Raw genomic sequence first — 22,033 nt, 5'->3', positions numbered from 1 at the left:
TAATTCGATCACTTTGACTGAATTTGCTCACAGATTTGTCTTTGAAACAAATTCTCCCTCAATTTTGAAGCAAACGTTTCATTTAAAAAAGAAAAGAAATTAATCTGTGTTAAGTTTCTTAGAAATCCAGTTCCTGGTATGAAATAATTCAGGTCAGCTGGACGTGTCATGGGTTACCAAGGCTTTCTGATATTTTGATGAATTGACACACGCCCTTTGTTTTCTATGAAAATTGCTTTCATTGTTAGGACAATCACATTGAATTACAATGACAATGATATGATATGGATTAAAATTAGGCTAATAAATCTTTTAAAGTGATCTTTGACAGACTGCAGGCTGTTTCTATTGGTTTTCATTGGGGTAATGGTTTACGGTTTAAGTCTTTAATCAAGTGAGGTCGAATTAAAGACTAGTCAAAGGCTGGACACCTTTGTAAAGGGATTACTAAGCGCGCTCCCATACAAGAATTATCCCTCGACGGCATTTCTCACCTCACCTTCTAATCACTTTAACTGCGATTCGTTTTTGACAGCTTCTTCACAGCAAAAGGTGTATTGTAATCTATTATCTTTGTAACTCTGTAAGTGCTAAAGACACGAACCACACAACAAAAGCTTTGCCTACCTTGGTATATGATTGTGAATTCCTGGAACGTTTTTCTTTGTATTGGTTTCGTGCTGGTTTGAGCTGGTGCTGACATCATAATGAGATCCAAGCTTTGAGACACATGTATTATCTGCCTCCACTTTGTCCATGTATAATTCCTCATGCCCCCCACAGAATCTTCAGTGATTAGAGGGGTTCTGTTGTCCCAACTGCACATTAAATTATGGAAAAAATCTCCAATTTAAAGAATTTTCTCACACTTTCTTCATGCAACCCAAAGTGTTCATACATTGCTGGGGCAAATAAAACAAAACATAATTATACTTAAACTAAACAATGTTAAAGACACTTTTTTCAATTGCATTGCTGCAAAATGGAAAAAATACATTTGAATTTACTCCTGTATAAGGCTGCATGTTTTTTTTTTCTTCTTTTTCCCTACAAAATTAAAGACAGCTTGATATACAATTGATAAAACAATTGTCAAATTCTAACATGACCCAGTAGCATTTATAAAGAATGCAAAGCTATGTTGCATATTGGGCAGAATGATATGCAATAATGTCTCTTAACCTTTATAACACAATAAGTATGTTTACATTATCGTTTGACTGTGAAATGTATTTATGTTGTTTTAATCACATTCCAACAACAATAACCTTTTTTTTTTTTTTCCTATTTGATGATTAATTTCAATTTTGTCATCAAAGTCTTCATCCCTCTTTACGTCATCTGTGTGTGTATGAACACATCAACAGGTGTATCATAAACCAAACCACCTTTTCTGCCATTTGACCTTTTATTTTGCAACTTTGTTGATTTTACATAGCAGACAAAACCAAGCAAGGGCAAATCCTGGTTGAAGAAGTGATAATACTCAGAGATTATGGAGCTTAATATACAGCCCCTTGCCCTGGGGGCTATAAAACCATGCCTGCTCAGTCTTTGAGAAGTTAGAGAGCAGACTGCAGCAGGGACAGTATTATCATACATAGCTTTGATGGGTTGGGAAGGCAACATGGAGTCCAATAGCACCGAGGGAAAGAACTTCTACATCCCAATGAACAACAGAACGGGGCTTGTGAGGAGCCCCTTTGAATATCCCCAGTATTACTTGGCAGATCCATGGATGTTCAAACTACTGGGGCTCTATATGTTTGGTCTGGTTTGCACTGGCTTTCCTATTAATGCTCTGACATTGCTGGTCACAGCTCAGAACAAGAAACTCCGACAACCTCTTAACTTTATCTTGGTTAACTTGGCTATTGCTGGACTGATCATGGTCTGCTTTGGATTCACCGTCACCATCTATTCCTGCATGTTTGGATACTTCTCCATGGGTCCTACGGCATGCACTATTGAAGGATTCATGGCTACACTTGGAGGTAAATATTAGATTAATAGTTCATAGTTAATAGTAAGACAATTACCTGTCATCCTCAAATATATCAATTGATAACTTTTTTCGGATAATGTGTCACATTAGCAATTCATCTTCCTTTAAGGAAGGCTGTCACAAGACAAAAATGCCTGCTCTTTTTCCCCCATAACCTCAAACAGGTCAGGTCTCTCTCTGGTCCCTTGTGGTTCTTGCTGTTGAGAGATACATTGTGGTCTGCAAACCCATGGGGAGCTTTAAATTCACAGCCTCCCATGCTGGTGCAGGGTGTGCTTTCACCTGGATCATGGCTATGTCCTGTGCAACTCCTCCTCTTTTTGGCTGGTCAAGGTAATTGACATAAAACAACAAAAAACCTAATATACACAATTGATCAATGATGTGGACTGATTTAATTTACTTGAATTTAAGAACCCTTTACCTAATACGCATGCATATACCTTGGCTAATCAAGGCTAAAAAACAGTTTGTGTTCCTATATACATACAAACAGTAACTGGTCCTGCCCTTTTTTTTTTTTTTTTACAGATTTATCCCTGAGGGTATTCAAGTTTCCTGTGGACCTGACTACTACACTTTGGCCCCAGGCTTCAACAACGAGTCCTATGTCATGTACATGTTCACATGCCACTTCTGTGTTCCTGTTTTCCTCATTTTCTTCACCTATGGAAGCCTCGTATTGACTGTCAAAGCTGTAAGTCAAGGTCTTCACCAGTTTCCCCTTGCAGGGAATCATTTTGTCACCTCCAATACAGTTGAAGTTGATCACCTGATCTAACTTTAAAAAATGTGATTAACATTTAAAGCTTATGTATGTACAAATTGTAACCATCATCAGTTTATTTTAACGTAAAGTCCATGTCACATTGACTATTGAGTTCATGACTTTCAGGCCGCAGCCCAGCAACAGGACTCTGCATCCACCCAGAAGGCTGAGAAGGAAGTGACACGCATGTGCTTCCTGATGGTGATTGGCTTCCTCGTAGCCTGGACCCCATACGCTTCCTTTGCTGCTTGGATCTTTTTCAACAAGGGATCAGCCTTTTCAGCGATATCTATGGCCATTCCTGCCTTTTTCTCAAAGAGCTCAGCATTGTTCAACCCTATTATCTACATTTTGATGAACAAACAGGTCAGGTTTATTCTAAAATCTTAGCAACAGCATAACAGCAGCCGCTAGTTTTTTTTATGAAAGGGAAAGCCTCCCATTGGCTTTAACTTTTTTTTTTTAATTATTATAACAAGCTTGTTCCAGAAGCCTGTTTAGAATCAGTCAGTTTAAAGCTCTTTGGCACTTTTTGTAAATATTTTCATGTGAATATTAGTATGTATATTTTTATTATTATATCATTTTGTTCTTTTGACTTCACCACTCTCCCTGTCTTTTCTTCCTTTTCGAAACTGCATGCTGGCCACAGTGGGAATGGGCGGAATGGTAGAGGATGAGACTTCAGTATCAACCAGCAAGACAGAAGTGTCCTCGGTCTCTTAAGCATATTAACTCTACATTCATCCTCCTCTCTGATGTCTTTTTTGACCCAAAAGCACTGTTTTGACCTTGAAAGAAACAATGTGATACATTTACACAAGCCTGAGAACATTTTATTCCACCACTTCGTTATTGTTGCGTGTGTCTGAGATGGAAACCGAACAAATAATACATCAAGTCTGAAGTGGTTTGAATGTTTTAATGCTTGGATGTTGATTGCGTGAAGATTTCTTTTGTGACAACATGGAAAGGTTTGCATATGTTTTAGCCATTCTGTAAATATTTTATAAACAAAAATATAGAGTATATATTAAATACATGCATGCAAAGACGATCAATTCATTGTTTTACTTATGTATTTAAGGGTTACAGTGTGATTTTTCTTCACAAACTTCACATTACAATTACAGTTTCATTTAGCAGATGTTTTTATGAAAGACGTTAGAACAGTTGGATTCAAACCGGTGACCAGTGCCGGCCCGAGCCTCTTTGGCGCGCTAGGCAAGATTTTCTTTTGGCGCTCCCTTATATGGCGTTTTTTTCTATACCAAGTACTTAATTATGACATTATCTTTATAATATTATTATTATCAAAATAATTTTTAACACTTGCATAGTGGTTTTCACCATACCCACAAATATGCTTTACATAAAGAGAAAACATGAGCAGAATTACTTTTCTTGATATTTTATTTAATTTGAATAAAAGGGTTTTACTAAGCATTAAAAGAACACAAACATTTAAATAAATGTCAGTTTAATATACATCTTAGTTCAGGTTCAAAATAAAATTTCTAATAGTATTAGAGTAAGGCATTGCAAAAAAAACATAGCAAAACAAAAAAAAACCTACAATAAATATAAAAGGCTTAGCCTAAATAAGTAATAATAAATAAATAAATAAATAAACCAAGAATAATTGAACTTAAATAGCTGTAGCTTGAAGACTTCAGTGCAAACTGTAACTTTGCAACAAAAAGAGCGATACATTTAAAAAGTTTGTTGGCTCATCATGTTATGACAAAAAATGTTTTGCAATGACATTTACTTTTTGTGAACAGATCCGAAACTTCCAGATTAACATTACAATACTAAAATTCAGTAATGAACACACTTCAACTTAACAATTGCGTTGGCAGAGGTATTGCACAAATAAACTATTTAGCAAAAATAGTCCTTGAGTCCAGCCTTACAAATTTACTCTCCTGGTTTCCTGAATACATCGATGACGATGAAGGGAGAAAATAATAATAAGTTGAAGTCAATGGCTAGTCTATCAAGCAAACCAAGTCACAGGATAGAAATGGGATAAATATTTATATATTTAAAAATAGAATAAAGCTGTACAAATTTAAGATGTAGCACACATAGCAAATACAAGTAGATGAAAGTTATTTATTAAATAGATTGACAGTGACAGAATACTAATAAACACAAGTTTACATATAGAATACAGTTTTTATTAAAAGTAAAATGAGAGATATGAAATATCCAACATGAATAAATGACCTGCTGTACATTAGGTTTCCAATAGACTCGTGTCATTTTAAAGTTCTAAAATATATTTCACAGCAGGATTAAATTATTAGGCCATGACTTTCTCAGTTAAGGTACTCTTATTTATTTTCTATAAGTGTCTATAGTTCCGGACACGAACCTCAGATAAACCTGACCATAGTTCCAGCACTTCCTGTGCGCATATGCAGTTCCGCCACTGCCAGACCTTTTCTACATACGCGTAATGTGCCTGTGTTAACACCGTGTTAGAATGGCCGAGTGGTAAAGGCCCTAGACGCAAGGATTTTTCTTCCGCTGATGTGGGTTTGAATCCCTCTTCTGTCATATATATTTTTTTTTATTTTCATATTTAACATGACATTCCACCTTTAAAAATACATATACAAGGTTACAAGGGTTAGGGTTAGGGATAAAATAAAACTGACAGAACTATAGCTAGAAGGACACGGGTCCAACAGAACTACAGGCTTTCGGCTTACTGCGGATGCATGCGCACAGGAAGTCCCTGAATTATAGTCAGGTTTGTCTGAGGTCCGGGTCCGGACCAATAGCAACAGCCATTTTTTTTTTTTATTGATACAATGTACAATAGGTTCTATTAAGGGAATCCTAATTTTATAAAACACAAACTGTGATGTCACTCTTTAAATTTGCATAAATACACAGTTATCTTAAAGTGAAGTTGAACTACAATGAAATACATTATTAGACCGCTGTTACCAAGCAATCAATGTTTTTCGGTAAGCTAGTATTTTATCTGTTTCTGTTAGCGCTAGCTGCTAACATACCTTCGCATGGTCTCTCTGCTAGCTTGTTTGATAATGCACGGCTTGGGTACAATTGACTATGATACTCTTAAAACACTGGCTTATCTCTGGTTTTCCATGTTTTTATTGCTCTTCTTTTTGTTTTTTGTTTTCCCTGGGCACCAGATAATTTGTTTGGTCGTGTAGACATGATGACGCCACTTGATGCACACACTCATCATCACATCACACTGGGTCACGCCTCGGCCAACCTTCCACAAGTGTCAATCAATTTGGTAAGGAGGGCGGGAGTAAAACAGTTTTTTTTTTTTAATTTTCTTTAAAACTAGTTATTAATAATACTGTCAAGATTAGTATGCTAATAATATCAGCACTTTGGATGTTTAATTCATTTTTTTTTTTTTCACTCAGCCAATTTGGCGCCCCCTGGCTGTATGGCGCCCTTAGTGTTTGCCTATATAATGGGATGGCCCTGCCGGTAACCCTTCCATTATAAGTCTGCTTCCTTAATCATTATGTCACCACCATTTTCCCCCCTATTATGGTAATTGAAGTCGATGTAAATCAGTGCATAGAGTATTAAATGCACTCTGTAGCCAACTAAGTTTTAACTGAAAGTAGGAGTAATGATAAAACATTCTTAAAGATAATTACAATTCTCATCTCCGTTGTTCAAATTATCCCTTTGAATAATTTGGCTAACTATGCTAAACCCATGCATAACTTTAGCATGCACAACTTACTTGATAAATTAAAGCATTTTTCTATATCTATTCCTATTACTCCCACCAAGCACGAAGCGTAGAGCAGAAGGTTATGCTTTACCCTGCGTTTATCTGTCTGTTTGTCTGTTAGCAAGATAACTTGAAAGGTTATGAACGGATTTGGATGAAATTTTCAGGAAATGTTGATAATGGGACAAGGAACAGGTGACTACATTTTGGTGATGTTCTGGATGACCAAAAATGGCAAAATGCCACTCGTGGAAATCACAGTATGGGTGGATGTGAGCCTGCTCCTTTAAGCTTATGAGTAATGTAATAGTCCGCACTGGATAGCGGACAGCGACACGCCAAGATCAGTATCGATATTTCGTTGTGGATTGTAATACAGAGCTTGGATCTTTTCCCTTCTTCCGCGAGGATATCAATTTTTGTTGGAATTATCCTGGATTTTTGGTGGACGGACGAAGATTTAGCCGTATTTTGCGTTGTGTGTAGTCTACTCTAACAGAAGAGCGGTAATAGCACACACACACTCCAGAAACGCCCTCATCTCTGGTGAGATGACTGAACTGCCACAACCATAGAACGTCAGCATGAACCGAATCAAAAACTAGCGTGGACAGAGTGGATGCAATGAGGCACGCACACTACAGCTTCTCAAACATGGGATGGTAAGACGGGCTTCAGGTGTCTGAGCTGACCTACGGAGCAGCAGCAGCAGCAGCCTTAGTTATTACAGTAAAAAAACTAAGCATGACAAGCTACAGATGGTACAGATATGCATACGTGGGGCAGTGAGGAGGTGAGTTCAAGTTTAGATTGGAACTCATCAATAGAAACTCAGTCAGAATACAGTGAATTTACATATCAATCATGTTATACCTGAATGTTCTAATTAGCTGTCGTTTGATTGATACTCTATTTCATTAACAAAAATGTAGAATACAGTATATATTAAATACATGTATGCAAAGACTAGTCATTTCTTTGTTTTCCGGTATTTATGAAATTAAAATGAATGTCTTCCTTCACAAACTTCACCATAAAATTATTATTTCATTTATCCCACACGAGCAGTTAATAATAATAACTGTATAGCAGTTAATAATAAACTGTATAGCAGTTAATAATAATATCTGTATAGCAGTTAATAATAATAACTGTATAGCAGTTAATAATAATACCTGTATAGCAGTTAATAATAATAACTGTATAGCAGTTAATAATAATACCTGTATAGCAGTTAATAATAATAACTGTATAGCAGTTAATAATAATACCTATAGCAGTTAATAATAATAACTGTATAGCAGTTAATAATAATACCTGTATAGCAGTTAATAATAATAACTGTATAGCAGTTAATAATACCTGTATAGCAGTTAATAATAATAACTGTATAGCAGTTAATAATAATACCTGTATAGCAGTTAATAATAATAACTGTATAGCAGTTAATAATAATACCTGTATAGCAGTTAATAATAACTGTATAGCAGTTAATAATAATACCTGTATAGCAGGTACTCATTCCCACCGGTTATCTCAGTAGCCTCTATGTATACAAGGGTGGTATTTGTTGCAAAAACGCCAATGATTCTGTTTCTTTTTCTGTCACCAGCTTCATGTGTACTTGGACTGCTCTGGCATCAGGACCCACCATCACTCCTTAATACAAGCTGCAACCCAAATTGTGGAAACTGTTGAACTTCTCTAAGTTCTTCAAAAACATTGGTAGATTTGAGTATGACATAATGGGTTTGCAAAAACTCATTAATCTACGAACACACAGCTCACAGATGTGAAACAATTCAATACAATACAATACATTTTCAGTAGAAATTATAAGGTAAACCTACAAATAGGTCTTTTGATTACCTCTTTTCCAAATACCTACTGTCTTGTATGACTCAGGTCAAAATTATTGCCCCTTCAGATACAAACAACAAGCTCTCCTTAATGATCTCTGATGCACAAATCCTGACAAACAAGTGTCACAGTTTTGTTTAGTGAAGAGCTGTCATTGCCATCACACCTGGATTATTTATGCTCTTCTCTGTAACCTCTGCCAACAAGTGTCACACCATTTTCAAGTATTTAGCCTAGAATCACATCTAAAAGCAGTCAGTAAAGGACAACCCAGGCCTGTCCTGTAATTGCAATAACCTAAAGTGGACATGTCAAGTTGTTCTGGTCATAATCACAGACCATTACACACAATGGTCAACACCTCAGACCATGGTGAGAGACAATTACATTCAAAACTTACTTATTTACTAAAGCGTACACCTTATAGTTGCGTTAGTTCAAGCCGACAAGCTCCACTTGTAGTGATCTTGTACTGGTCATTGATTGTCGAGATCACGACGTACGCCAGTTACAAGACAAAACATTGTCTGTAAAAGTAGCATCAGAGCATGTGCAAGGCCGCAAAACATTTAATATTAATAATAATATTAGCCTAACCACTAGGAACGAGTGCATCATAGTGCATCATGCTTCTTCCTGCAGTCTGTGCCTTCTCCTCGCCCTCCGCTCTCTTTTCTTTTCAGGTGTCGATGTCAGAGCTGGCGGTTCCTGATCAATGGTTCACGGCTCAACTAGTCTGGGACACTCGGATGAACTACCCTTCTATTTTATTCTGTTCGCCCTTCTGTCCACTGACCCAAACCAGTCGAAGTGGATGGCTGCCATCCCTGAACCTGGTTCTGCTGGAGATTTCTTCCTATAAAAAATAGGGACTTTTTTCTTCTCACTGTTGCTAAATACTTGTTCATGTGGATCTTGTTGGGTTCTTCTTTCTTTCTTTTGCTTTCTTTCTTTCTTTCTTTTTCTTTCTTTCTTTCTTTCTCTTTCTTTCTTTTTCTTTTTTTCTTTCTTTTCTTTCTTTTCTTTCTTCTTTCTTTTTCTTTCTTTCTTTCCTTTTTTACTACAGACATTAAAGTCTGTTAAGCGCTCTGTAATGACTTTGTTGTAATTTGCGGATATAAATAAAGTTGAGTTGAGTTGTCGACGTCACTAATAAACTCTTCAAGTTAATCTGGGTTTGAGCCCTGTTCACCGGTGCTCAGCCCGTCAGTAGGTTGCTATCTACACAAAATTTGGGTCTTAAAACTGTTGAAGTTTTACTTCTTTGTTGTGTTTTTATTTCTTTTATTCTTTTTGTTGCTTGTTTTGGTGCACCAACCACCAAGTCAAATTCCTTGTACTGTCCTCAAAACTGTACATGGCAAATAAAACATTTCTGATTCTGATTCTGATTCTTATTCCACTTTAGAATATTTAGATATTCCTGGTTTTTCTGAGTTTTTATAATAAATTGTGTTATTAGGGCCTGCCCGCTTAGGATCAAATTGAACTTTCAGCAAACCTCAAACTTTAAGCTTGAAAATAATGATTGATTAAATAAAGCTAGTGACACCAAATGTATGCATTTGCTTCAAAGGCTTAAGACTGAAAGAGACGTAAGAAGAACAATATAAAAATGAGTAATTCTAATTAACCCAGTAAGGGCAACTGGACTTGCTTTGATAATATTTTGATATTACATCACATTCAGGCATTTTTCTTTAGTTTTTGAATACTAACATGATCTATCTGAGATGATGGGTAAAACTTTCTCTAATTTACTACCATAATTGGATGACTGAGAAACTAACTAAATTGAAAGACTAAAATAAGTAACATTTATTTTAATCATTGATAAGCTATCAGATACTTAGCAGGCTTCACCAAATTCAATGACTTTGCAAAATAAACCTCTGCTCGATGATGCTTCTGTGTCTGTAGTTCCCGCCCCTACAGAGACACATGTATTACATGAAAACTAAAACAAATCAGCTCCCAATCAGGAGCTGCGTCCTGTTTTTCATTACAATCTATCCCCAAATTCGCATCTCCAATGCATGTTTCATCATATGTGTATGTTATTTAGGGCCGCACATGCTCACCCCTCTCACTTACGTGCAACCCTCTTCCTATAACCTACCTTGTGGTATTGATTGGCATGTTTACAACATTGTTTTTTACACATCTGTGCTAAAATACAATAAATTTGTCAGAATATTTATGGTCATTATACATCAGTATAAAAAAATTCCGACTCATACTGTTTTAGTCCAATAGTAAAATGTACAAAGGAAATGGATACATAAAATTCTTCAAATACAAAATGACATTAAAATAAGAAAAGAATGGGATATTGCACAGGGTTTACTATTGCCACTGCTGATATTGTGCATTACACTTTAATTTATTCTATTTTAAAAACTGTAACCAAGATGTCAGGTGGTTGTGGTCTCTCTCTCTCTCTGGCAGCATGCCGCAGGGTGTATATGACCCATTAAGTAAGCATTATGTAATCTGTCCTTGAAAAATCTGAATAGAACCTAAAAGTTCTGAATCATTGATACAATTAGAAATATTACTTAAAACTGTAAGAAATGCGATTCTCCCTGAACAGATAGGTAATGCAAGTATGAAATATCTAATACGGCTATAACCTCTTGTGTTTTCTTCACCATCTTTTCAGATGATGTAAAACATAGCCTCTCCAAGATCTTTCTTATGTTTTTCTGGGTTCATGTGAACTCTGAGATCACGTCACTTTTGTTTGACACTGAAACACGCAGAGGAATAATTTTCTCTGTAGCTCTGCTGAAAAGAAAAACTACACGTTCAGTCTGGCATTTGGTGAGCAGGAAAGCTACTATTTCTGTTTATGGGTGTGATCTCCATCTACGGCTCTGGTGTAGTCACATTAGGCAAGCACTCGGGGGGTATATCAAAGAAATAAAGTTTCATATAACCTTGATTAGAACCCTGAATTAGGTGTTGGTATATAGAAGATGATTTAAGAAGGAGATGTTTTAAAGGTTGCACAAGCTGCTCAAAGTTTCCTGGAAATTGACTAATTACATATGCATTATAAATGAAAGTTCAGAGATTCCACCAAAGTCATGTGATTGCCCTTGATCAAGCAAAAATATGAAGGAAACAGAGCAGTGATTTTGTCAGTGATTTTTGAAACTCTGGATCTGCCACAAATCTTAAGAATTCCTGTAGCAGATGTCAACAAAACCACAATGCTTGCTTTACTTTCCAAGTCATGTTTTATGCAAGTTTCAGTTTGATTTTGCAGAACAAAACCACAAATTATTCCAATATGCCTTTTTTATTTGCTTACTATGTTATCAAGTATAGAGCAGTTTTCAAGTGTCTTGTTGTTCAACTTCTAAATATTCATTCATTTGTGTAAAATTTGGACCCAAATAATTTTTCCAGATATGAAAAAAAAATGCTGGGTTCTAATATACAGAATCTAAAAATACATATATTTTTGGACCACCCTAGGCAATACCTTTGTGTAGATGTTTATGGTGATATATTTTCATTAATATGATAAGTGCCATAAAATGACTGACATTCAACTGACATTTCAGTTAAACACTTCCCCAAAGTGTACAAATGTATTTAATTGTGCTTATTCTATTTTACTTCATTCAATTCGAGCTGGGAACAAACTGGATTTTAATTTCTCTTTATGTGCGTTTGGATTTTCTAAAGGTTGACTTGACTTGATGCATTTATCGTTTCCTGTTTCTACCTGCATGTGCTATATAAAAAGAAGTCAGCAGTGGTATAATTATCTTTAATAGTAATGTAACCAGTCTTTTCTAAAACTTGCTGTGAAGTTCAAGTATCATTCTCTTAGCTTCAAAATCTGAAACAAAAAAAACAAAAAACAAAAAAACCTGCTTTTTCTTACAGAATTACAGTTGTGTCATTATCATTAAGAATTCCACAATATTCAATTATCAGTTTAAGTTAGACTTTTTATGTATTTGTTATTGTTACGTTCTGATTTACTCCTTACCTATGTGGCCATCACTTGTGCTGAGCTGAATGCATCATCAGTCGAAGCGAAGCTGATCTGATTCTGGTTGAAGTTCCAGGTCAAATGGGATAAACATCCAGAAATGTGTATATAATATAGATATAAAAGATTAATACTTCAGTCTAATAATGTTGATGCTCTGTCCCTGGTTACGACGTAGAAGTCTCAGTTTGCCCTCACTTAACTCAATTACAGTCTAGTATTTTTTCCCTCCCCTTTAATGCCATAAGATTGGATTTTTTTGGTTTGTTCAGGTCAGCAGACATCCTTTAATGAACTAGGCGGTGGCTGTAACAGTTAAGAAAGCAGACTTTAGAAGGTCACCGGTTTGAATCCACCCTGGGCCATCACTGTGGCTTGTAGAATTAGTCCTTTAACCCTAACAGCTTGTGATTTATGTCGCTTTAGATATAAGCATCTGCTAAATAAATTACAGTCTTCTAGTCTCGTTAACCAGCAAGTGAAGGTAATTCAAGTCATGAAGATTTCAGAGTGTGAGGATTTACGCTCCTTCCTGCAGCTTTTGTCACCGATTTGCTCTTCAGACGATTAAAGCACGGTACACGTGTCAAAATCTACCCACGCAAATTTTACATAGTAATCTCTTGAAATGTTTGTTTATTAAAAAACACATTAGCAAGAAAAAAATAAAGGAAAAATGATGGACAAATGAAATACATTAGGCAAAGTCACACTTTAAAAATCATCAGTAAATATGTTTTCCTGTATTATAAGCGTGTATGTTCTTATCAGTCATATGCAATGGTTAATTGTTTGATTTAAATTCCTGCTCTGCTTACTTTCTTCTTCAATCTTTAAAACTTAGTTTAACTGCAAAATGATCTTGGCTTTTAAAATCATGGCTGTGCTCTAAAGCAGAAATCAAAAGTAATCTTTTGGATCAACACAACCAGGGTTAAAATCAATCTGACACTGAGATGAACCCAAGCATTAGCATTTAGAGAGTGTTTTTCACAAGGGGGACTATTTAGTTTCACAAAGAAACATAAAGGAAGTTTTTTGTTAGAAAGTGAATGACACTCATCTTTGATATTATAACTTTTCAGCAAGAGTATGGCAACGGTTAACCCTCGACTCAGTAATTGGGACAGATGACTTTATTCACCACCGTCACTAAGATTAAGTTTAATTGCTCACCCTCCGACAACCTGAAAATCTCATAATCCCATTTTGGCAGAGACAACGTATTAGTGAACAGGTATAAAAACCATGCTTCACTAGTCAGAAGCTCAGCGGAGTCTTTACAAGACAAAGTTGAACTGAACCAAGGAGCCAAGATGGTTTGGGATGGAGGAATCGAGCCCAATGGCACAGAGGGCAAGAACTTCTACATCCCTATGTCCAACAGGACTGGGATTGTAAGAAGCCCTTTTGAATACCCACAGTATTACATGGTAGACCCCATTGTTTTCAAGCTTCTAGCTTTCTACATGTTCTTCCTGATCTGCACCGGGACCCCTATCAACACCTTGACATTGGTTGTAACAGCTCAGAACAAGAAACTCCGGCAACCTCTCAACTACATCCTGGTGAATTTGGCTATTGCCGGCCTGATCATGTGTATGTTTGGCTTCACCATTACCATCACATCGGCTTTCAATGGCTACTTCATTCTCGGGCCCTTGTTCTGTGCGATTGAGGGGTTCATGGCCACGCTTGGAGGTAAGAAAACCTGAGATTCAGTCAATAGAGAACACAAGTTGTGCTTCATTATTCTTTTTCAGGTAAACGTAATAAATGAATGTTCTCTTTCCTGTACAGGTGAAGTTTCCCTTTGGTCTCTTGTCGTTCTGGCTATTGAGAGATACATTGTTGTCTGCAAACCCATGGGAAGCTTCAAGTTCTCAGGAACTCATGCTGGAGCTGGAGTACTGTTCACCTGGATCATGGCTCTGGCTTGTGCTGCACCTCCACTTTTTGGCTGGTCCAGGTAATTTTTTCATTTGAACTACTTAAAAACTTGCAGCATGTGTAATATTTAAGATGACTACATTTTCCTGAATCCCTCACAGATACATTCCTGAGGGCATGCAGTGCTCCTGCGGACCTGACTACTACACCCTGGCTCCTGGCTTTAACAATGAGTCCTACGTCATCTACATGTTCATTGTCCACTTCTTCACCCCTGTCACCACCATTTTCTTCACTTACGGAAGTCTTGTGTTGACTGTTAAAGCTGTAAGTGAGGCTTATTTGTTTTTTGTTTTCAAATCTACTCATCAATCAGTGCAAAATAAGATAAAATAAAGACGTTATAAAAATACAACAAATAAAGTATATCTTGTCCTTAAAACAACCTGTTCATTTGTTAATTATCTAAAGAGGCCGCAGCCCAGCAGCAGGACTCAGCATCCACCCAGAAAGCCGAGAAGGAAGTGGACACGCATGTGCGTTCTCATGGTGTTTGGCTTCTTGATCGCTTGGACAACCATATGCTTCTTTCGCTGGCTGGATCTTTATGAACAAGGGAGCTGCATTCTCACCTCTTACTGCTGCCATTCCTGCTTTCTTTGCTAAGAGCTCAGCCTTGTACAATCCTGTCATCTATGTGCTGATGAACAAGCAGGTGAGTTAATGATCTTTTTCGTTTGGTTTCATTTCTAATGGATCTGTGTGAACTAAATGTATGTTTTCCGCTACCCTTTCAGTTCCGCAACTGCATGCTGGGCGCCATCGGTATGGGAGGCATGGTGGAGGATGAGACCTCAGTTTCAGCCAGCAAGACAGAGGTGTCCTCTGTGTCTTAAGCCTGATGACATCCTCACATCTGTGGACATTTTCCTTTCTGATTGCATCCAGAATTTAAGAGATCTCATTGAAAAAGTTAAGAACTTTTGCCAAATCGATTCACGAATTCAACAAGCGGACTCTGAACCACAAAGGAATTCTTTTTCATCCACGTACCTGTGTAAACTAACATGTGTTCACAATGCATTTACTGTTAAGGTTATCTTGAGCTGCACTTATTCTTCTGTGTATGTGTGAGCTCCTGTGAATGAGTGAGTGTGTGAGTAATTGAATGGATGAATGGTAGTCCACCTCAACTCTGCAGACAAACTGTAAACCGGCTGACATGTGGTAACGCTTTGGATCGATGATTGTACAGACACAGGAGAGGGCATTTTCATGTAATATATGGAGCATGTTTGTGCATCACTGTTCAACCAGTGAAAATATTTTTATGCATTTAATGAGAAAATTACCCCAAAAAAAAATCTAGCTTGTAGTATATAATAAATGCATGCATGAAAATAGTTGTGCTGTTGTATTTACTTTTAACATGGAGTTGAAAATCGAAGCTTATTCCTTTCAGTGTGAAAGGTTATACGTAAATATAGTTTACCCAACAAACAAATACATTTATGAATTGCATAATTCCTTGTTATTTACATGGGCAATCGTTCTAATCAACATGCCATTAAGAATAAATTCCTAATTATTCAAAGCATCAACTAAATCAACCTTTATTCATACAATAATTTTCACATGACAGATTACAGCACAAAGAGCTGTTTGAAACCTTTAATTAACTATATTGTGCACGGACAGCCATGCATTGTGCACACCAGCAAAATACTGCTGTGAGAACATAGAACATCAAAGAGAAAAATAAAACCTACACAGAGAATGTGTTGCCAGGCTCCACGAAATCTTCCCGAGGCCTTCAGAATTAACAGTGGGGGCGCCTGTACACTTAAATGAACTGAAACAGACAGATTGTGATAACCAATCAGATTTCGAGATGGCGACATCAGGGCCAGCTAGCAGGTATCACGTTGAACGTGACACGTTCTGACGTTCACGTCCTCTGATTGGATACGCACTAGTGAGAGGCAGCGCTATGCAAAGTAGAGTGCCGAACCAAATGGAAGCTGGTGTCCCGTTAGCGACTCAAACGAGCTAAAATGTTAATTTGCGTTCATTTTGCTGTTTTTTTCAACCCACAATGGCTGAAGGAGGAGAAGAGATTGACCTGGTCGCTGATATACATGCAACGCCATTTTCAAGACGGACCTTTCAAGAAAAACTTGATATTGTGAGGATAGGTCGTCCAACCCCCGCGCTAGCTAACCTGTCCCAGCCAGGAAAAGGGTTTGTGCACCACTTTCAAAGCAGCAACTAAGAGCGGTATCCCTGGCTCACAGGTTCAGAGAGACTCGGCTTTCAGCACGATAGAAAAGGACTTATTGGTGGAACTGAGGCGGACAGATAAACTGTACAACAGTCATTGAAGTCTTCTTTAGGAAAGAAAGAAGGATGGATTTTGTGTTCAAATAAGCGGGGATAGTCGTTTTGGTGAGTACTAAGCTTTTTTTTCTTCTTTTTTTTCTAGATTTTTGTGATTTTATTTCGTAAGCCCTGTCTTGAAGGCCTGGCGGAGTGGTCTGCGCCGTGCCGCGCCGGGCGCAACCTGCACTTTACCGTCGAGACAGAGCCCATAATGTGCCGGTACCTGGCGCACCTTCACTTCAGTGAAGGGACTGAATTGTTTCGCTTAAATCTATATCAAAGTGGACGTTGAAGGAGTAGGCTACACCATTTCACCACCGTCGGAAATTAATGAATGAAACTGCTTTACGGGTGCGACAATGTGCTGCTTAGTGGACTTTTGTAGACTAATTGCTTTTTATTTTTAAGTTGTGACAGTATCCAAGCGATCATATAACTTTTACTTTACTACTCTTAATTGTTAATACGGATGTATTGATTTTAAATACTCCGGAAATAAAGTAGTTGTACTCGACTATGTTTGTTTCTGTATAAATGTGTGGTTTCGAGAGACATGGCGTCATAATGATGGTATTAAGAGGTGGATTCATTCAGTGTAGGACATCACTGAAGGCCTAGGTGTGAAATGCACGGCACGCCACTGGTAGCGGATGAATCAAACACTTCAAAGGTGGATATGACTTGCATTAAAATGGTTAAAACAACTATTGACAATTGTAATGGTAGAATTATATGCACATTATAAATCTGAGCTAGATGCTAATATAGACGCTTATATATACTGTATGTTTATTTCTCCCTCCCTTAATGTCAGGGCTCTGTTTCCCCACTCTCTCAGACAAGTTCACAAAACATACCTTGTTCCCACAGAGATTACTTCTTAGTGTCAGCACACAGATAATCTCATAACAAAGTTATTGTAGGTGTCCTAAGCTGGGAAAAACGTATGTGCAGTAATGCATTGTTTCTCCCACCTGGCTGCTTTGGTAGGTGAGAAAAATACAGAGTCTTTGAGGCCTGATTTCTCCGTTATGTACTTTTAAGACTGCCACACCTTCAGAATCTGTAAAGAACTCAATTTGTAGATATTTGAACCTTCATTAAAACTAGTCGGAATGTCCCATTGACTTCCATTAAAATTTAATTTCAGATTAATACAATTCCATTTTGACATGTTAGAATTCCATAATTTACTTATAGAGGTTTTCCATAGGCGAACTTGTTCCTGGTTTTCTCATGGCCTTATTCTACCGTGCACGTAACTCAGAAAAGCCACGCAGCAACTCGGATTTTGGCTGTGCGCTATTCTCCCTCTCCACTTAAGTCTGTCACTGCTCACCTTTATCCCAGATACAAGCTCTGGGTGGAACAGCCTTGCAATGTTTATGCTCCCAGTCAAATGTGACGTTATGCCTCACTACTCGTATTATCCCGTCTGCTTAAGTGCATTGCCTACTTGCTTTTTTTTAATTAACTATATTATAAACTTGCAACATTTTCCTTCTCTTTCCACTGCATTTATTGATCTAAAATGACCACAAATTATTTGATTAAGTAATATCACAGAGGGAGTGCTGTTGTGCTGAAATATCAGCACTGGTGTGATTCGGTTGCAGGACTCGTGCCGGAGATAATCATACCAGTGCTGATATTTCAGCACAACAGCACTCCCTCTTGTGTGATATTGCTTTTATACAACAGTTCTACAAGTGCATTTTTATTTAATAAAAGTAATAAGAGACAAGAGATCAGCTGTACAGTGGAGTGATTTGATCAGTAAGAAGTCCCGGTGCTGTTGTTATCATAGAGATCATAAAATAAGGGGAGATTCTTACAGCAGAGTCTCTAGGCAAGGCAAGGCAAATTTATTTGTATAGCACATTTCATACACAAGGCAACTCAATGCGCAAAGGGGGGAGGGTGGAGCGCCTCACAATTCTACATCCCCGTACATTTAATCATGCAGCATACTTGTGTAAGGCTGAGACAACTAGATTTAACTTGTTAAAAAGTTTGTTAAAACATCTTACATTATGATTCCTACAGGAAATTGCTGCTGAGTGAAGATTCCAGACTTTTGTGCAGCCTACAAATGCTCTAATCGCCGCTGTGTTGAGACCAGAGCCCGTGGAAATACTTGTAACATATTAATACTATGACTATGTTTATTTTAATCATTAGGGATATACAAGTATATCTCAAAAAAATTAGAATATTACAAAAATGTTCAATATTTTTTGTCACTATTTTCAGAAAGTCAAACCCATATATGATGTAGGCTCATGACACATAGAGTGAAATATTTCAAACTTTTATTTCTTGAAATTGTGATAATTATGGCTTAAAGATAATGAAAACCCAAAATTCAGTGTCTCAGAAAATTTGAATATTGTGAAAAAGTTCAGTTTTGGAAAGTCATGGTGTCACACCCTAATCAGCTAATTTACTCAAAACACCTGCAAAGGTTTCCTGGGCTTTTAAATGGTCTCTCAGGGTTGGATTTGCTAAAGGTTTAAGGGTATTAAAATGTGTGCAAACGTCCCTCCACGTGCTAATAAGGAGTGCAAACTTTAGGGAATCAGGACTGCGCATCTTCAGCGAGTCAGAATGCGCCCTCAATCCATTTAGCGCATTTCCCTCTGATGAATATGTAAAGTAGGCAATTTTCATAAGGGGTGCAAAAAATGGGAGGAGGAAATACAGATAAATTAATGCAATTCATCAAATCTGGAACTGTTTGCGGGGATTGTTTTAGCATTGGAAAATAGTACGACTGACAAGCAGGTGCAACCACACACGCAGAGATCTGCTGGAGTAAACGTTGACACAAAACACAGCAGAGATGAAAAAAAGGGTTAGAAATGTTACACTCGTCATCTGTTGGGGACCAAGCAACTTACGTGGTGCTAAAGCCAGAGAATAAAAGTGGGTCTTAAGACAAGATTTGTCCGAGAGGCTGTTCGGACGTGGAGGGGCAGAGCGTTCCACTGTTTAGGACCGACAACTGTCCCCCCTGGTTTTATGGTTCATCTTAGGAAGCTCAAGAGTGCGCGGGGTTGGTAAATTTGGATGAGGTCTGCGATGTACTGCGGGGACAGTCCATTCAAAGCTTTATAAATAAAAAACCAAAATTTTAAGATCAATTCTAAAATTAACAGGGAGCCAGTGCAAAGACGCAAGCATTGGGGTGATATGTTCATCCACTTCAAGATCCTTCTGTTAACTTTTAAGGCCATCCACCACGCTGCCCCCCCTTACCTGACTAATCTCATCCACGTCCACACTCCATCTCGCTCCCTTAAATCATCTCCTTCCATTCATCTGTCCACTCCTGCAGCCGGCATTACCAACAGCTCTGGAACTCACTACCTCTGGATCCTAGGAACATGGACTCATTCTCACAGTTCAAAGCCGGACTCAAAACACACTTATTCACAACTGCATTTCCCACCTGACCCCCCCTGCTCTGTCCCTGTGTTTTAGCTTCATTCTTACTGTTGTTTTTATACTGTTTTAGCTTAAATTTTACTGTGGTTTTATCATGTCCTGTTAAGTGACCTGGGGTGACGTGAAAGGTGCTGAATTACAAATAAAATGTATTATTATTATTATTATTATTATTATTATGTTTTTTGGTTCCTGTTAAATAAAGTGATTTATAGCTGATGCCCGAGTAATGCGTATTGCAGTCTAGACGACGATAGCACTTTATAATACAGCCCGTGTCTTACAGGGTAACTCCAGCTGTCTTACTGGGTGACTCTCACTGTCTTACGGGGTAGCTCCCACTTTCTTACAGGGTAACTCTCACTATCTTATGGGGTAACTCTCGCTGTCTTACGGGGTAGCTCCAGCTGTCTTGCAGGATTACTCTCATTGTCTTACAGGGTAACTACCGCTGTCTTACAGGGTAAGCCAAGAAATGTATATTCATAATTAATTGAATTATCAATTTTAATTTGTGTACATCACTTTTGTTTTATTTAGATTTAGAGACAAGTTGTTTTTTGCAAACCATTCTTTTAGTTTGTCCATTTTCTGTGTATTCTCAATCACCATTCTTTGAATTTCCTCACCTGACCATAAGATTGTGGTGTCATCTGCAAAGAGAACAAGTTTCAGTTTTTGCGAGATTTGGTACAAGTCATTAATATATAGGAGAAATAACTTGGGTCCCAACACGGATCCTTGTGGGATTCCACGTACAATAAAGCTGCACATTGAACCATGTGACCCTAACTGAACATATTGTTTCCTGTTTGTTAAATAAGACTCTAACCATTTTTGAGCTATTCCTCTGATCCCATAATTTTGTATTTTATGATCCATTGAGTCGAAGGCCTTCTTTAGATCTATGAATATGCCAACTGAATATATTTTTTGCGTCATTGTTATTGGTAATTTCTTCAATAAGTTTGTGCCAGATTTGGTGAGTGTTTTTTTTCTGAAGCCATGTTGGCTGTCATTTAAAATATTATTTTTATCTAAAAAAAATTATCTAAAACTTTTCTAGGATTTTTGAAAATTGTGGTAGAATTGAGATTGGTCTATAATTGTGGGTACGTCTTTGTTGCCTTACTCACGAATCAAACTGGATCCTATCAGCCAAACTCACAATATTAGTTGAAAGTCAACTCATCATCACCTTCTCTGGACTGAATGCTTTATCTCTGAGCAACTATCGCCACCTAGCGTTTGATGTTTGTCATTGCCTGTAATAATTTTCCCTTGAACAACAGAGGTGAAAGCAACAAATCGTTACTGTAATTGAGTTGCTTTTATGGGTATTTCTGAACAAGTCATTTCACTTGTGCTTAAGAATGTTTTAGAAGAAGTAAATTAATTTGTTACATTTCTACACCCAACCGTGACTGAGTAAATTGTAATTTTTTGTGATTTTTTATTTCATTTTTTTATTTCTGTTTCATAGTCGAACATATTCCATATTTGTGGAATTTGTTGTGGTTTCTTTCTAATATGTTGTTACCAACATGGCACATTTGGCATGGCACTGCTTTAGAGTTCATACATGTACTGTAGCTATATATTTACTTTATTTTGAATTGAATTTATTTTAAAAAAAGAATGGTACATTTTGTCAGACCTTTTATTTCATACAGTTGCCTTTGTAGAAAATAAATTAAGTTCCAACTGTGCAAGATTTGGTCTCTTCCTTTTAAAGGTTACACATGAGATGTTTACTGTATGCAAGGGAACCGTGGCAAGATTTATTACCAAAAATTAATGTAGGGGGGGAAATTAACAAGTAACTTTTACTTTGAGAACTATTTAATCAAGCTACTTTTTACTTGTACTTGAGTATTTCATGTATGACTTACTTGTAGTCGAGTACAATTTCAATCAAGTAACGGTACTTCT

The 22,033-nt window shown here is 37.2% G+C and overlaps 2 protein-coding genes across 2 annotated transcripts; both read left to right on the top strand.

Annotated features, from left to right (window-relative positions):
• The first annotated feature begins 1,609 nt into the window (after nucleotides 1–1,609).
• Nucleotides 1,610–3,542, top strand: LOC114462813 (green-sensitive opsin). The gene is made up of 5 exons (XM_028445838.1): nucleotides 1,610–1,994; nucleotides 2,170–2,341; nucleotides 2,540–2,702; nucleotides 2,901–3,140; nucleotides 3,402–3,542. The coding sequence occupies exons 1-5, from the start codon at nucleotides 1,610–1,612 to the stop codon at nucleotides 3,498–3,500; spliced, it is 1,059 nt and encodes a 352-aa protein (XP_028301639.1). The 3' UTR covers nucleotides 3,501–3,542.
• Nucleotides 3,543–13,654: 10,112 nt separating this feature from the next.
• On the top strand, nucleotides 13,655–15,315 carry LOC114462812 (green-sensitive opsin-like). Its single transcript, XM_028445836.1, is given in 7 exon segments — nucleotides 13,655–14,086; nucleotides 14,186–14,354; nucleotides 14,437–14,602; nucleotides 14,749–14,802; nucleotides 14,804–14,851; nucleotides 14,853–14,990; nucleotides 15,073–15,315. Coding segments are annotated over 7 exon segments (1,059 nt in total). The 5' UTR covers nucleotides 13,655–13,701; the 3' UTR covers nucleotides 15,172–15,315.
• Nucleotides 15,316–22,033: the final 6,718 nt, after the last annotated feature.

The sequence above is a fragment of the Gouania willdenowi genome, chromosome 5, assembly GCF_900634775.1.
Source record: "Gouania willdenowi chromosome 5, fGouWil2.1, whole genome shotgun sequence".
Classification (NCBI taxonomy): Eukaryota; Metazoa; Chordata; class Actinopteri; order Blenniiformes; family Gobiesocidae; genus Gouania; species Gouania willdenowi.
The sequence above is the reverse complement of the archived record's forward strand: the minus strand, read 5'-3'. Positions and strand labels throughout refer to the sequence as shown.